Raw genomic sequence first — 15,274 nt, 5'->3', positions numbered from 1 at the left:
CGAATCGAATAGTAATTTTGGTTTAGTTTCTAATTTCGATAAAAAACCAAACCAAATGAATCCAAACTTATCCTTAAAACTCACACCACAAAATATAATTGGAGGAAAAGTTGCACTTATTTACTCTTTTTCTTTTTGGTTATTGATGAACAGTGACTTGAAGTTTTTTGAGACCGATGACCGTGACTGGCGACAATTTTACACACTTGCACCGATGCCACGTGGGTTGTGCATGAGAGCAAAATGGAAATGCATTTAGGCGCATAAATGTAAAGGGAAGAGGATCCTCGCCAAATTCATTTTGTGGGGATTCTAGAAATCTCCACATCCTAACCGTTCATTGTTCATCATGCGGCAATTTTTCGTCAGATACAATTTGTGTTTAATTTTAAATAAAAAAAATTAAATAATTTCTGATCGCCTAATACACGATAAATAGCTAAGATGTGGAAATCTTAAAGTGGATCCGAATGGGATCCAATTCTAATGTAAAGGCCCACAAATTGTCGATTAATCGAAAGGTAATGGGATGTGGTTGGTAATTTTCTGAAAAGTTGGTACTTTAATTGTGATATAAAATGTCAAAATTATAAAAATGAACAAAACAAAAGGAAGCACATTGCAGTAGCTACACTGGAACTCTGGAACATACAAGACAAACCTATTTATTTGTGTATAACAAGATCTAACTAACGCTCTCATTCGACTCGACTCAACATACACATTTTTGTCTCTCTTTTGGGGTAAAATACATAGACATACATTACATATAAATTAACTACTATCTCGAGTTACCGAGGGTGAAGACGTGGCTTTGTCAGTCTCACCATTTGAACTACTCGACCTGATGATATATGAACGGGCAATATCCAACATCAGATCAATCTCTCTCTTGTACTGCAATGAACGACTACAATTATTACTGACCATTCAATTCTTGAGGCAATGTGCGCAACTAAAACGACAAGAAAACATGGTACAAACCTCGTTAATCGCCCCTGCCCTTATTTTGGATTGCATCACACACCATTTCTTGAAATGTACACCTGTAACAAGTTGCAAAACCCATAACCACTTTCTTCAAAACATTCCAAGATAAAACAACACGTATCAGCCTAGCGTTCATGTGTTTCATGCGCCAGCTCCACTACGTCAGGAGCAACAACATAACTATCTCACTATACAAGTAATTAGCAATAACGCATATTAACACTGCTGTCTAATGGGAGCAAAGAGGATTTTTAAAACCTTACCTACTTTTATGTCTATATTACATGAGTTCTCATCTATAGTGTCCAAGCTCCACCTAACATGGACCTGATACAGTGATTCAACGTTGACAAACATTTAGATAAAGATAACAAAAAAAAAAATTGCTAATCAGTATCAAGTCTCATGTTAATAATGCAATAAGCTGACTTTAATTCAATGACAGGAATAACGATCTGAGTCTTCCAAAAATATTACACATGCACCATATCAGCCCAGAAAAAATAAAAGATACTGAACCTCAAAATGAGTATTACACATGCACCATATCATCCCAGAAAAAATAAAAGATACTGAACCTCAAAATAAAATCATCAAGGTATTGGATACCTCAAAATAAGACCCAAATGGAACATCATGAGCCTGTTGCACCGTCTCAAACACCTTAAACAAGGAACAAACTCCGAAAAATTAAGAAATGAAAATATTTAAACTGAGAGCAAACAGCTTCAGAACAACAAAGGAAATTTGAAAGAAACCAGAATGAAAAAGCTGAAAGCATGAGAAAGGCCTGATGATACTGCAATAATGTTACTATATAAATACGAAGAATGTTACTATATTTATATTATGAATATGGAACACTGGAAACAACATAATCGAAGCAGAGGAAGAAAGAATTCGTCGCACCAGTGTTATCTTGTCCGGTGATAGAACAGCATGCTGCCATTCTGTCATGGCTGTATCTGGAGGGCACATAGGACTGTTACAAATGCACCTAAATGTTATTTCTCTGACTTGACCATCATACTCCTCTGCAGGATGCCACTGTCCAATCTGCAAATGTCAAAACAAACGAAATTTCAGACTTTTGCTTTCTTTCAATAGGAAACCCTTCATTAAGAGAAAAATAAAAGTACAAAGAACGATGAGTAATATGTGCATCTTAGGAAATAAAAATACATCAATATTTTATCAAGATGTTCATTCAACAAATGAGACTTGAAATTCGTACGTCAGAAGCCACTAGTCTCATCGATTGAAAAAGACTACACTACCACCAAATATCCCGCATTAACAATCAACAAAAGATGTAGATAGATAGCAACCCTCCTTGAACAACATTTTGCCACCCACAAACCCAATCATAATCCCAGGCCGAGCAAACCATCAGAATCAATATTGGGATTGGTAAAGATTGTAACCAAGGCCCAACAAATACATGCATGAAATTCTGAATTACTAAGCTTGCACTGTTTAAAATTAGAAGGCACTTACAACAAGATTAGTGTCCTTTCGTGCTGAACGATACTCACGCAAATAATTTGAATCATCACTCAACAATAAATTGAAGAACTTTTCAGCTGTGCACGGGAAAACATCCTGGAAGAAGCAATGCTTATTAATAAATAATAACTGATTAAAATAACTAATCTCTTGGCAGACGAAAGAGAATGATGCATACAGTGTATATGCTGGTTACAGCTTCCTCCTTGATAAAAGCTTGAAGCTTTCCAGTTTTGGGGATGATATTTTCAGGAATCTTAGCCTGACTTCCTTTTACAGAACTGCTATGCGCACGCAGTGCTGACTCTGCCTTTTCCTATACAACAGAAAAAACAAATTTCTTCATCCAACCATTCAAGCAAAACAGATAGAAATTCACATTTACCACAAAAATAACATATGAAAATATAAGAGTTGTATTACTGCTAAAAATCGTCCAGATATATGTTGAAAGAATGCATGTGTAAACATGGTCTTATAAATGCTAAAGCCACTGAAATTGAACTTGTTAACAACTTAAAGCCACATAACTCCAGTCACCCCATCAATGGTGCTTCTATTGCACCATATAAAAAGAGCATGATTAAATATCCACATCCAACTTATGCAACACTAACATAATCATCATTATAAATTATAATCATCGCTAATATAAAATATCATAACTTATGAAATACATGCTATCAACCTTCTTCTCAGCTTCGAGCATTGTATGGTAATTCTTTTCTACACGCAATAGACCTCTAAACACGTGGTTCCTGTTCCAAAATGATGCAAATTTATATCTGACTCTACCTGAAAATGGCACATTAACAGATAAATTCATCATAATGGTGCTTCTCAACAGTATAAATACTCATATAGCAAAACAGAATAGAAAGAATAAAGAACATAAAGACCATAATCCATATGAAATAACACGTCAACAAAATACTAGTGTGCAAGACTTTAACCAACAAAAGAATGTCCACTAGTTAAAACAGATGGCATTTACCAACTGTCATGTCATTGAGTAAAAGTTAAATTATTCATTTGGCCCCTGATACTAGTCAATTTGCCCCCTCAAACTGATATACCGTTGTTCAACCCCCTAAAACTCACAGTTTGTCCCACTTTGCCCTATAAAAAGCTAAACGAAGTCAGATTGAAAAGAAAAAAACTGATTGACCAAAAAAGCAAAAAACTGAAGAAAAAAAAAAGGTTCCTAAAGACTATAACCCCAACCACCCACTCCACCTTCTGGCCGCAACTTCTCTCTTTTTCTTCACCCTTCTCCCCCACTCGATGTCAAATGCAATCACGCAAGCTACCCCAAACCCCCAATCCCTCTCCTTGACATCCACCACCACCACCTGTCCAATCCCACCTGCCGACCATTGGAACTGCAATCAATTCAAATCTTACCCGCCCACGCACCAACTCTCCAACCTGACCCCAAACCCCACCCACCCCGCACCCCCCAAACAATCAATCCCAAATCTGATCTGCCCACCCACAAATTCTGCAACCTGCAAGCCCAGCCCTAAGCACCCAACTCCTTCGGTTTTCCACTCAGAGGCCAGACCCCCATGGTTGTCAAAATTACCAAGAGAATGAGGAAGGTAAGTAAACAAAAAGAAATGGAGAGATGTGGGCGCACCATGCCATGTGGCAGCTACCAATTAGCAACATCAACATCAGCGTCAAATGACCTAAATACTCGGCCAAAGCTGCCTCATACGCCAACTTAACAGAGATTGAATGGAATAGACTGAAAGAGGGCATAGTGTGACAAAAATGTAGCAGAGGATAAGTTAAAATAAAATATGTATCTGACATTTAGTACTTCCAGAGTTAGGCCCAAGCTGCCTCATACGCCAACTTAACAGAGATTGAATGGAATAGACCGAAAGAGGGCATAGTGTGACAAAAATGTAGCAGAGGATAAGTTAAAATAAAACAAGTATCCAACATTTCGTACTTCCAGATTTAGTACAGGAGATTGATGATTATAATGTAGCCTGTACACTTGGCCTCTGTTTGATGGGAAAGTTCAAACACTTGACACAGAAGGGGTGTTTTCTTTCATTTCAAGTTCTAATCATAAAGTTCAAGCAATTTTGTTAACAGAGAGTAAAAATTCATTGTTTGCCCGGACCAAGGGAGAGTTACATTTAATCTAACAAAGAAAACAAAGGCAAAGCAAAATTAAAAGGATAAAAAATGATTGAAAGAGTAAATTATAAATTCCACTAACTATCAATAGTAACAAAAGGGAACATACTTTTTGATAAATTCCAAATGCTTGTGAATCAATCTGATCATACATGCAAGTACAAACAAAAATATATCCAGGACAAACACCAAAGGGAGAAAATAGGGGAAAAAAGAAGACCAAAAATAAAAGACACTGCAAAGCTTACATGCAATCAAGAAACTGGAAGAGGCACTTTTACAGAAGCTTCATGCAACTCAGGTCAAATGATTACATCATATGCATATGCATATGATTCAATATTTATGGAAAGCTGAAATGAGAAATATTAAAGATTAGGAAAAAAATTCACAATTTAGCGACGACCTATAAATCAAAGCACTGTCCTCACATCTGCATTCTGAACAAGTACATTTCCAAAGCTCTAAGCCCAACTTAATAGGACCAATTCAACTCTACTTAGTGGGAAACAAGAAAAAAAGAGAGAAAGGAAATGAAATGCAAAACTGAAGCTCCTCACACTGTTTTTTTGCGAAGAACTCCATATTTTATTTTGGTAAAAACAATGCACCACTCAGTCTATCGAATGATAGAAACAAAGAAAAAAAAAGTTCTGTCTAAAGTAAAAACAGAGCATTTAGAACCGATCACTAACCATCGGGACTCCCCAAAGGAGGTACACCATGCCCACCAGCACCCATGCGCAGTATAATTGTTATAGCAGGATTAATGAATGCATGCTGACTCCTCCGGATCTTCATGAACCCAAAAAAATCCAGTGATTAAGCATTGAAAATATATCAACAATGGGGCCTTAGAGAGAGAGAGAGAGAGAGAGAGACCTCATCAATATCACCAAACGGTATGATGACCTGTCAAAAAGTAAATAAACACAGACGATATTAAAGAAACAATTATACTCGACATAGATGGTAACCATCAATAACATATAGAAACAAAACTAAGGGCTGGTTTGGTATTACTCTGCTTTGAAAAAAAGCTGCTGTGAGAATAAGCATCTATGCTGTGAGAATAAGCGGCTGTGAAATAAATCAGCAGAGTGTTTGGTAAACTTTTTTGTAAAAGTGCTTTTGGAAAAAAAAAAACGGTCTGATAGTGGGTCTTTTCATTAAAAGAGCATTGTAGCTTCGTGTGCTTTGAAAAAAAGCCAGTTTTCCAAAGCTGCAAATAGCTGCTTCAGCTTATTCTCACAGCAGCTTCCAAAATAAGCCCTTTTTTTTAGTTTACCAAACACCTAAAACCCTCACAGCTTTTTTTCATGGGTGCTTTTTTTTTAAGCACCTCACTCCCAAACCACCTCTAACACCAACTAAACAACAAATCAATCAAATGACATGCATCTTTATCTTTTCAAGACTAAGAATCAAGAAATAAAAAAATAAAATAAATAAAAAGTAGTCTATAATAGAAGCAATTACATAGTTATTGGGGACTTTTAGGTCATGCCCCTGAAAGATATTTTTGTGAAAAAAAAAAAAAGAAAAAAACAGAAAACCAACATATTACATATTAGAGAACTATAAAAAACACAGCTATGCTACTGATTTTTTTAAACTACTCCAAAATATTAAATCACGAGTCAAGGTGGGTCAAAAGGGAGGGACGGAGAGGGAGATGGAAGTTGGGGTGTGGGGTTTGGTGGATAATCCACGTGGCATCATATACTTACATGTGCACCAAGTGAGCACACAAACAGAGCTTTTTAAGGAATTCAAACAGAAGGACAACATTAATGTGCTTTAGTGACTTCAGGGATGACATTGACTGATCTTCAACAACAGGGACCAAAATGATGAGGGATCCCAATTTCAGGGACCATTTATGATAAAAAATACCTATGCACAATCTTTGACAAGTCATTATTTACTTTACATTTTCATATTAGCAAAATGTATCTATAATAGATGCAGTGTCTGGCCAATAAAGCAATATAATTCAGTACTCTAATCAATATAATTCTTTGTATCACAAATACTTAATCTTATCTTTACTTCATCAAAAGTTTTACACTGAGCTTACATGTGCGCCAAGTGAGCACATAAACAGAACTTTTTAAGGAATTCAAACAAAAGGACAACATTAATGTGCTTTAGTGACTTCAGGGATGACATTGACCGATCTTCAACTACAGGGACCAAAATGATGAGGGATCCCAATTTCAGGGACCATTTATGATAAAAAAAATACCTATGCACAATCTTTGACAAGTCATTATTTACTTTACATTTTCATATTAGAAAAATGTATCTATAATAGATGCAGTGTCTGGCCAATACAACAACAACAAACAACAACAAAGCATTTTCCCACTAAGTGGGGTCGGGTATATGAATCCTAAAATGCCATTGCACTCGGTTCTGTGTCATGTCCTCCGTTAGATCCAAGTACTCTCAAGTCTTTTCTTAGAGTTTCTTCCAAAGTTTTCCTAGGTCTTCCTCTACCCCTTCGGCCCTGGACCTCTGTCTCGTAGTCGCATCTTCTAACCGGAGCATCAGTAGGCCTTCTTTGCACATGTCCAAACCACCGTAACCGATTTTCTCACATCTTTCCTTCAATTTCGGCCACTCCTACTTTACCTCGGATATCATCATTCCTAATCTTATCCTTTCTTGTGTGCCCACACATCCAACGAAGCATCCTCATCTCGACTACACCCATTTTATGTATGTGTTAGATGCTTCACCGTCCAACATTTCGTGCCATACAGCATCGTCGACCTTATTGCCGTCCTATAAAATTTTCCCTTAAGCTTCAGTGGCATACAGCGGTCACACAACACGTGGGATGCACTCTTTCACTTCATCCATCCAACTTGTATTCTATGGTTGAGGTCTCCATCTAATTATCCGTTCTTTTGCAAGATATATCATAAGCAGCGAAAGCGGCCGCTCTTTGGTACTTCCTGATCTCCGATCCTCACTCCTAACTCATTTTGGCCTCCATTTGCACTGAATTTGCACTCCATATATTCTGTCTTTCATCGGCTTAGGCGAAGATCTTTAGATTCCAACACTTCTCTCCAAAGGTTAAGCTTCCCATTTACCCCTTCCTGAGTTTCATCTATCAACACTATATCGTCTACGAAAAGTATACACCAAGGAATATCATCTTGAATATGTCTCGTTAACTCATCCATTACCAATGCAAAAAGGTAAGGACTTAAGGATAAGCCTTGATGTAACCCAACAGTTATGGGGAAGCTTTTGGTTTGTCCTTCATGAGTTCTTACGGCAGTCTTTGCTTCATCATACATATCCTTTATAGCTTGGATATATGCTACTCGTAGTCCTTTCTTCTCTAAAATCCTCCAAAGAATGTCTCTTGGGACCCTATCATACGCTTTTTTTCAAATCTATAAAGACAATGTGTAAATCCTTTTTCCTATCTCTATATCTTTCCATCAATCTTTGTAAGAAATAGATTGCCTCCATGGTTGAGCGCCCTGGCATAAATCCGAATTGGTTGTCCGAAACCCGTGTCTCTTGCCTCAATCTATGCTCAATGACTCTCCTAGAGCTTCATTGTATGACTCATTAGCTTAGTACCCCTTTAGTTCATGCAATTTTGTACGTCGCCCTTATTCTTGTAGATAGGCACCAAAGTGCTATTTCGCCACTCATTTGGCATCTTCTACGTTTTCAAAATCCTATTGAAAAGGTTTGTGAGCCATGCTATACCCGTCTCTCCCAAGACTTTCCACTTCGTTTGGTATATCATCTGGGCCCACTGCTTTTCTATGCTTCATCTTTTTCAAAGCTACAACCACTTCTTCCTTCCTGATTTGGCGGTAAAAGGAGTAGTTTCTACACTCTTTTGAGTTACTCTACTCCTCCAAAGAAGTACTCCTTTCATGTCCTCCATTGAAAAAATTTGAAAATAAACTCTCCATCTGTCTTTGACCGTGTTCTCTGTAGCAAGAACTTTTCCATCCTCATCCTTGATGCACCTCACTTGGTTTAGGTCCCTTGTCTTCTTTGCTAGTTTATAGATATCCAACTCTCCTTCTTTGGTATCTAGTCGCTTATATAGGGCTTTACAACATTCTTTCTTCGCATCCTGCTTCACTATTCTATACCTTTCACCATTTTCATCAGTCCTATCCTTGTATAGGGCTTTACAATATTCCTTCTTAGCCTTCACCTTTGTTTGTCCCTCCTCATTCCACCACCAAGATTCCTTTTGGTGTGGAGCAAAGCCCTTGGACTCTCTTAATACCTCTTTTGCTACTTTTCGGATACAACTAGCCATGGAATCCCACCTTTGGCTAGCTTCCCCGTCTCTATCCCACACGCATTGGGTGATTACTTTCTTTCTGAAAATGGCTTGTTTTTCTCCTTTTAGATTCCACCATCTAGTCCTTGGGCACTTCCAGGTCTTGTTCTTTTTTCTGTCTTTTGATATGTACATCCATCACCAACAAGCGATGTTGATTAGCCAAGCTCTCTCCCGGTATAACTTTGCAATCCTTACAAGTTATACGATCCCCTTTCCTCATTAGAAGAAAATCTTTTTGTATTTTTGCTGACCCACTTTTGTAGGTGATCACATGTTCTTCTCTCTTCTTAAAGAAGGTGTTGGCTAAGAAGAGATTATATGCCATTGCAAAATCCAAGATCGCTCCCCCATCCTCGTTTCTCTCCCCAATAAAGCAATATAATTCACTACTCCAATCAATATAATTGTTTGTATCACAAATGCTTAAACTTATCTTTACTTCATCAAAAGTTTTACACTGAGCCCTTGCAAATGCAAACCCTCTGAACCAGATGTTCTGTGTCCATAAATGTTTTATATTAGATTAGAAAAATAAAAGGTTAAAGGACCCTATATTCATCCAAGTGAAAATTAAGTCCCTAAATTATTTTTTCAGAAAATTAAGCTCTTAAACTCATAAGAATCTGCCAATATCGCCCCAACTATAGGAATCGAAGCTATTCTATCCTATTTTTTGTCAATTTAAGTCATGTGACTTGCACGTGACACACTTAAGAGGGTAATGCTGTCATTCTCTCGACCATCAGACCTTAACGTTGCATATAGATTGTGAATCTAATAGCCAATTTACCCTTCAAAGTTAATTCCATACTCTAATGTTTCGGAAATATAAGTTCTTAAACTATAAATTTGTCAATCTACCCTTCAAAAGCTATCACATGCAAGTCACGTGACTTAAGTTGACGGAAAATTGAATATAATAGCTTCGAGTCTTATAGTAGGGATTAAATTGGCAGTTTTTAATGATTTTATGGACTGATTTTTTTGAAAAAAAATATATTTCAGGACTTAAGTTCCAGTTGGGTGATAATTCAGGGACTAAATCCGCAAAATACTCAACAAATTATGCATCAAATAAACATGTTTGTAAAAATGTACAAAGTGTCAAACCACCATGCAATATGTCAAACAGCCACAAACCAAACACATCATTTCATTAATGGAAAGAAACCCAACTGAAAAAACAGGTTTCAGATCTTCCAGCAAGGAATATAAAACAAAATCATCAAAATTTCTCTACACATTGACTGAGTCTGAAAGATTTTTACCCAACACACAAAAATTTTACTGAAACCATCAAAATTGTCAAAATTTGTCAGATATTTCAGGAGCAGGATAGAAAAAAAGACATCCTCTTTTCTGAACCTATCAAGGGTCGGCAGCCTGTTTTGAGCTTATCTGTGTGCCAAAAGAGGCAGTTCTGTATGACTTCATAAACATTTTTTATCGTGCTTCTTGTAACAACTTAAAATGCACCAAAGTTGACAAAATGAGAATAACTTAAAAGAGTAAGAAGAACATTATAGCTTAAAAGTTTGACCACCACGACACTGAAAAGATTAATAAGACCTTGTGAATCTAAGGATATATATATAAGATGGTTATAGAATCCAAATTAGTTTATATAGGAATATGCGCAGCCCAGTGCACAAGGCTCCCGCTTTACGCAGGATTTGGGAGAGGTGAATGTCGGCTAGCCTTACCCCCATTTATGGAGAGGCTGCTCCCAAAGGAATATGCGCAGCCACTAACAAAAATTAAAGATTATGAGAAACAGGAGAAAACTAGAAATCAGATATACCATCAATATGTTTAAGTTAGTTTCTCCACGATATATAAAAATAATGATTTATGATAAGCTCAAAAGAAAGGAATGATAACCTAACCTTCATTTGCTTAGAAAACACATTAGAGTGGAAGCATATGTGCCATGTAGAGACATACATACGGCCATGATACAAGAATGACCTCTCAAGTGCACATGAATAACTATTCTCCACAACCTGAAACAGATACCAAAATTAATCCTTAAACTGGAACTACCCAGATAATTAAACAATCATGTACATGTATACTAATAGATATACGTTATCAAGAGTGCCACATATAAACACTAGTGCACTCAACCCACCTCATCTGGAAGTAAATTAAATATAGTTTGCAGAGGCCCTGGCTTTTGATGAACCACCGTAGGCCCTTGTCTATCTAAAGGTACCCTTCTTCGAGCATTCGCTCCAGCATAGCCATTCATTGCCCTGCCACTAATTTCATGGTTATTAGTACATCATAAAGAAATATAAATTACAGATACCAACAATAACATCAGCAATATATTTTAACTCAGGTTCTAGTCTACTGAATCAAGGCATGCATAGAAAGAAAAAAGAAAAAGAGCTGTCGTAGCATAAGAAAATTGTGGTCACATCATGTGCAGTTAAGGGAAAAGTGAAACTATGAACATGATTGAAATCCAATATGTAGTATCATCTCATAACAGAAAATCACATGAAACCCAGAGAAATATATTTATTTCCAGGCATGATATAAAAAGAAAAATTATTTGACTATAGAATCCACACAAGAATCTCTAGTGATGACTTCAACTCCTGAAGTTGCACACATAAGATAAACGGCTCTCAAGATAAACTGAAAGAAAAAGTTTGGAATATAGTCCAAAAAGACTACCTTGGAGAGTTAACAGGTAGTTTTATTGTTTTTATATGGAGACACACCTGACAAGCAAAAAAAAAAGATTTTAATTTATAAGGGATAGTGAGAATACTAATAGCCATACGAAGGATAAAACTAAACCCAAAGATGATATGCAGAGAAAACAACTACCTGCCCTGATGGGCTATCCAATGTATACCATACTGCACCTGTTTGACCCTCGGTTTCAACTGGAACAGTCACAGAACCCAGAACAGTGCTTTTCCATATTATATCCCAGTCATATATTGTCACATTAATCTGCTAGGCCAGTAGGAAAATAAATTAGTTTAATATACCAATCCTACATAAAAAGATCACTACAAAATCAATATTCTCAGCTTAATCCAAACAAAAGGAAATACAGTTTCAGATGCAACGAACATAATACTGCTGTCAATACATACAAAAAAATAATAAACACTATTATTTTCCACAAATCAGTGTTCATATAAGCAAGCCTGAAAATATCAATAAAGCCCTCTGAAGGACAAGAGGCATTGGTTAGCCTTTTAATTTAAATGCAGGGCACACAGAAATCGCAGCACTCTTAAAATGATATATTAGAACCAGCTTTTCTGTATAGCTTATTAGAAAAACAAAGATAAGTATTTTATGTAAGGTTGAACCTACTTTAGGAATAAAAGAAGAAAAATAACAAAACATGATGCCTACCTGAACCGGAAGCTCATCAACAGAAAAATTAAACTCCTCTCCCCACATGGGATTTCTTGAACCAGGGACCATTGAACTGCATTAGCAAGAAGAGTACATAAAACATACTCATGATACATAAGATATGTATATGATTGTGTGTATGTGTGCGTGCGCGTGTCTGTTCTTAACCATCATTAAACAAAAAGTGGCACGGTACAAGACCACAAAATCAGGCAACCTGAATCGCTTTTCTGTTCCACAAGTGATCATAGCATAAGGATCCGATGTCCCATTTAAGTTTGCACCAATGAGATTCTTAGCCGCCAACAATTCCAGCTGGAAACCAGTGCACCATCTCATCATAAATAAATAATTAAATAGATATACAAATAAGGCACATGGATTATATTCAAGTCTTCATCAATTGAAGTACAAACCCCAGAATCAATCATGAAATACCTTGATTAGATATGCAGAACTGTTTTGAAGATCTCCTTTCAACTGGATCTACAAAATAAGTGCAGAACTGCATGTCAAACAAGTTAAAAATTACTCAAGGAAACCGCTATCTTTGAAACTGCATGTCACAAACATAATGGATGTTCAAAAACAGTGGATAAAGACTATACACTTAAGAAAACCAAAATATCATTTTGTTCCGTCATCACATCAAGATTTACATTTATTACGCTAAAAAAACTTCTTGTGATTAATAATTAGCCCTCACATACAATACAGAATCTAAAGGTAGCTGCAACAAGTGTAGGAAGGTACATGGGGCTAACATTACTTTAGTAAGCTTCTCTTTGTTTTGTTTTTAAACAAGTAGAGCAATTATAAACAAATAGAACTTCCAATGTAGTTATACCAGAAGGGTAATACTAGATTCTTTACACATTTGTCCGCTGACACACTAACTTATTTCCTATAATCACAGTGAATTTGCATCAAGGACACTGGAAAAGAAAAATGCAAATATGATAATAGTAAAATAACAATAACAGCAAAAAAAAATAATTAACGGAGAGAAAAAACTGAAATTAAGTTTGTACTTGTTTGATCAAATCAAGCTCAGAATGAGTTTTCACATTCCCTAATGCACTGCATGTTTTGTAACTGAAAACTACTTCGTGTTTGACCTTTTCCATAGGTATCCAAAACCCACAAATGAAGTTTTTCATTCCCAAGGGAAGGGATTATTTCATAAACCTAAACCTTTTCCTGGTGTTAATTTTAATCCGAAAATCAAAATAATGATATGCTTCTTCTATTTGTTTTCCAAAAATAAAATTCTGCTGCAAAACAGGACTATCTGAAAGGGGCTCGCTACTGCAAGCTCCACTGTACCTTGACAAAGACACTTTTATACCCAGCTAATGCAAATAATGTACATAACAAGCTAGATTGCCTTGGTTTCAGTTAACGCCATCAAAGGAGCGGTCGCTGGATTCGTAAATTTGAAGTTGGGAAACGCACAAGGATAGATTAGAAATGACTTTGAGCTGACTTTTTTCGATCACTAGAGTGTCAATAGTTACTACAAACCTCGAATTGTATGCATAAAACTGATTACAACAAAGCTAACCAAATTCCACCAGTGCTATGTCAAAAGAATTACTTGATGGAAACTCGAAATTACCCACATAAAACGTTAAAACACGAAACTAAAATCAAGACTTGCCTCAAACCCCAATTGACATAATTATAAACAACTAAGGACTAAACCAACCGGACTATCGATGAAAACCCAGAATTCCTCATAGCAGAATGAATCAAATCAAATCAAATCAATCACACGTATGAACGCTAAAAAGTAGTGAATTCGACCTTGTCTTTGTCATCTATGGCATCCCCAAACGCACCGGAATTATCGGAAAGTGGGCGATCAGCAGAGCCGCCTCCGCTGCCTCTGAATGTGAAAAACCAGTAAGCGCAGATGACGAAGACGGAGGCAGCCACAGTGACCTTGATCTCCCACAAGGACGGGACTAGGAAATCCAACGACACCGTAACCATCATGGCGTCGGAGTTTTGAATGAATCAGAAATTACAGGGTTTCGAGTAAGAGGTGATTAGGGTTTTCAGGGTTTGGGAAAACTGCCATGCGAGGCGATGACTTGAATTTGTACCAGGCGACCGGCCAGCATTTGAGACCAAAAAAAAAGACGAGAGGGAGTTTTTCCTAGAGAGAGAGGGTAGAGAGAGAAGTCAAAGTTGGACCGTTGGGTTGAATTGAATGCGTTTAATTTTATATGTCTCAATCCCTTCGATCATCGGAGTTCCCTTGACAAAATACCCTTGTAGTAATAACGGTGCGTTACGTCCTTCTGAGTGGTGAGATTGTAACGCTTTCTGGGGGCGCTTTGGTAAAAGACAGCTGAGGTTTGTAAATAACGCCTGCAATATGTCCCCAATTTCATGTCAAATTAAAATTTCTTCAAAGTTGTCGATATTTTCATAAAAATGTTTTAAAAGTCATAGAAGGATATGAAATGTTAGTCTAAACTTCACTTTATATTGAAGAAATTCTTAAATTTATGTCAAAAATAGATATGGTCGATATTTCTGACACATCTCTTAAACAAAGAAACTCTTATATTTCATTCAAACTAATGCTTGACAATCTTAAAAATTTCATTATAAATTTCGATTATTTGATGAAAGCAACTAATATTAATATCAATATTTGATATATTCGCGAATATTTCTATAAATTTACATATCAATATTTTATCAATACCGATAATTTAAACACTGATGAAACCTATAATAAGATCTTGTGTCAATAATACAAAAATAAGTGAAGAGAAATTAACATATTTTTTATTATATAAAAAGCCATCGTAGCATCATAAACCTTCTCACCTATATAAAACGATGGACAGGGTAATCATGTTTACAGTCAAAAATGTCATATTCTAA

General features: G+C 36.4%; 1 protein-coding gene across 6 annotated transcripts; it reads right to left on the bottom strand.

The window, feature by feature from the left end:
• Positions 1-542: 542 nt before the first annotated feature.
• LOC103454080 (BAG-associated GRAM protein 1) lies at positions 543-14,620 on the bottom strand. Of its 6 annotated transcripts, none has more exons than XM_008393661.4 (18): positions 14,180-14,620; positions 12,812-12,859; positions 12,591-12,688; positions 12,371-12,446; positions 11,828-11,956; positions 11,672-11,718; positions 11,118-11,247; positions 10,873-10,989; positions 5,533-5,562; positions 5,346-5,445; positions 3,185-3,291; positions 2,675-2,812; positions 2,488-2,592; positions 1,900-2,046; positions 1,600-1,653; positions 1,254-1,317; positions 985-1,046; positions 543-897 (listed from the first exon to the last, which is right to left on the bottom strand). In XM_008393661.4, the coding sequence occupies exons 1-18, from the start codon at positions 14,369-14,371 to the stop codon at positions 775-777; spliced, it is 1,767 nt and encodes a 588-aa protein (XP_008391883.1). In that variant the 5' UTR covers positions 14,372-14,620; the 3' UTR covers positions 543-774. The 6 variants fall into 6 exon arrangements, with proteins under 6 accessions (XP_008391883.1, XP_008391884.1, XP_070666708.1 ...); XM_008393662.4 differs by having other exon boundaries at positions 11,118-11,241; positions 14,180-14,576; XM_070810607.1 differs by having other exon boundaries at positions 11,118-11,241; positions 12,812-12,878; positions 14,180-14,573.
• Between the last annotated feature and the right edge of the window lie 654 nt (positions 14,621-15,274).

The sequence above is a fragment of the Malus domestica genome, chromosome 13, assembly GCF_042453785.1.
Source record: "Malus domestica chromosome 13, GDT2T_hap1".
Taxonomy (NCBI): domain Eukaryota; kingdom Viridiplantae; phylum Streptophyta; class Magnoliopsida; order Rosales; family Rosaceae; genus Malus; species Malus domestica.
The sequence above is the reverse complement of the archived record's forward strand: the minus strand, read 5'-3'. Positions and strand labels throughout refer to the sequence as shown.

Excerpts from the sequence above, each read along its gene's own strand:
- LOC103454080 (XM_008393661.4), bottom strand. The coding sequence starts at position 14,371 with ATGATGGTTACGGTGTCGTTGGATTTCCTAGTCCCGTCCTTGTGGGAG. Across the intron at positions 12,447-12,590 it reads GGAACAGAAAAGCGATTCAG|TTCAATGGTCCCTGGTTCAA; the intron begins GTTGCCTGATTT and ends TTGCTAATGCAG. Across the intron at positions 10,990-11,117 it reads TTAATTTACTTCCAGATGAG|GTTGTGGAGAATAGTTATTC; the intron begins GTGGGTTGAGTG and ends TATCTGTTTCAG.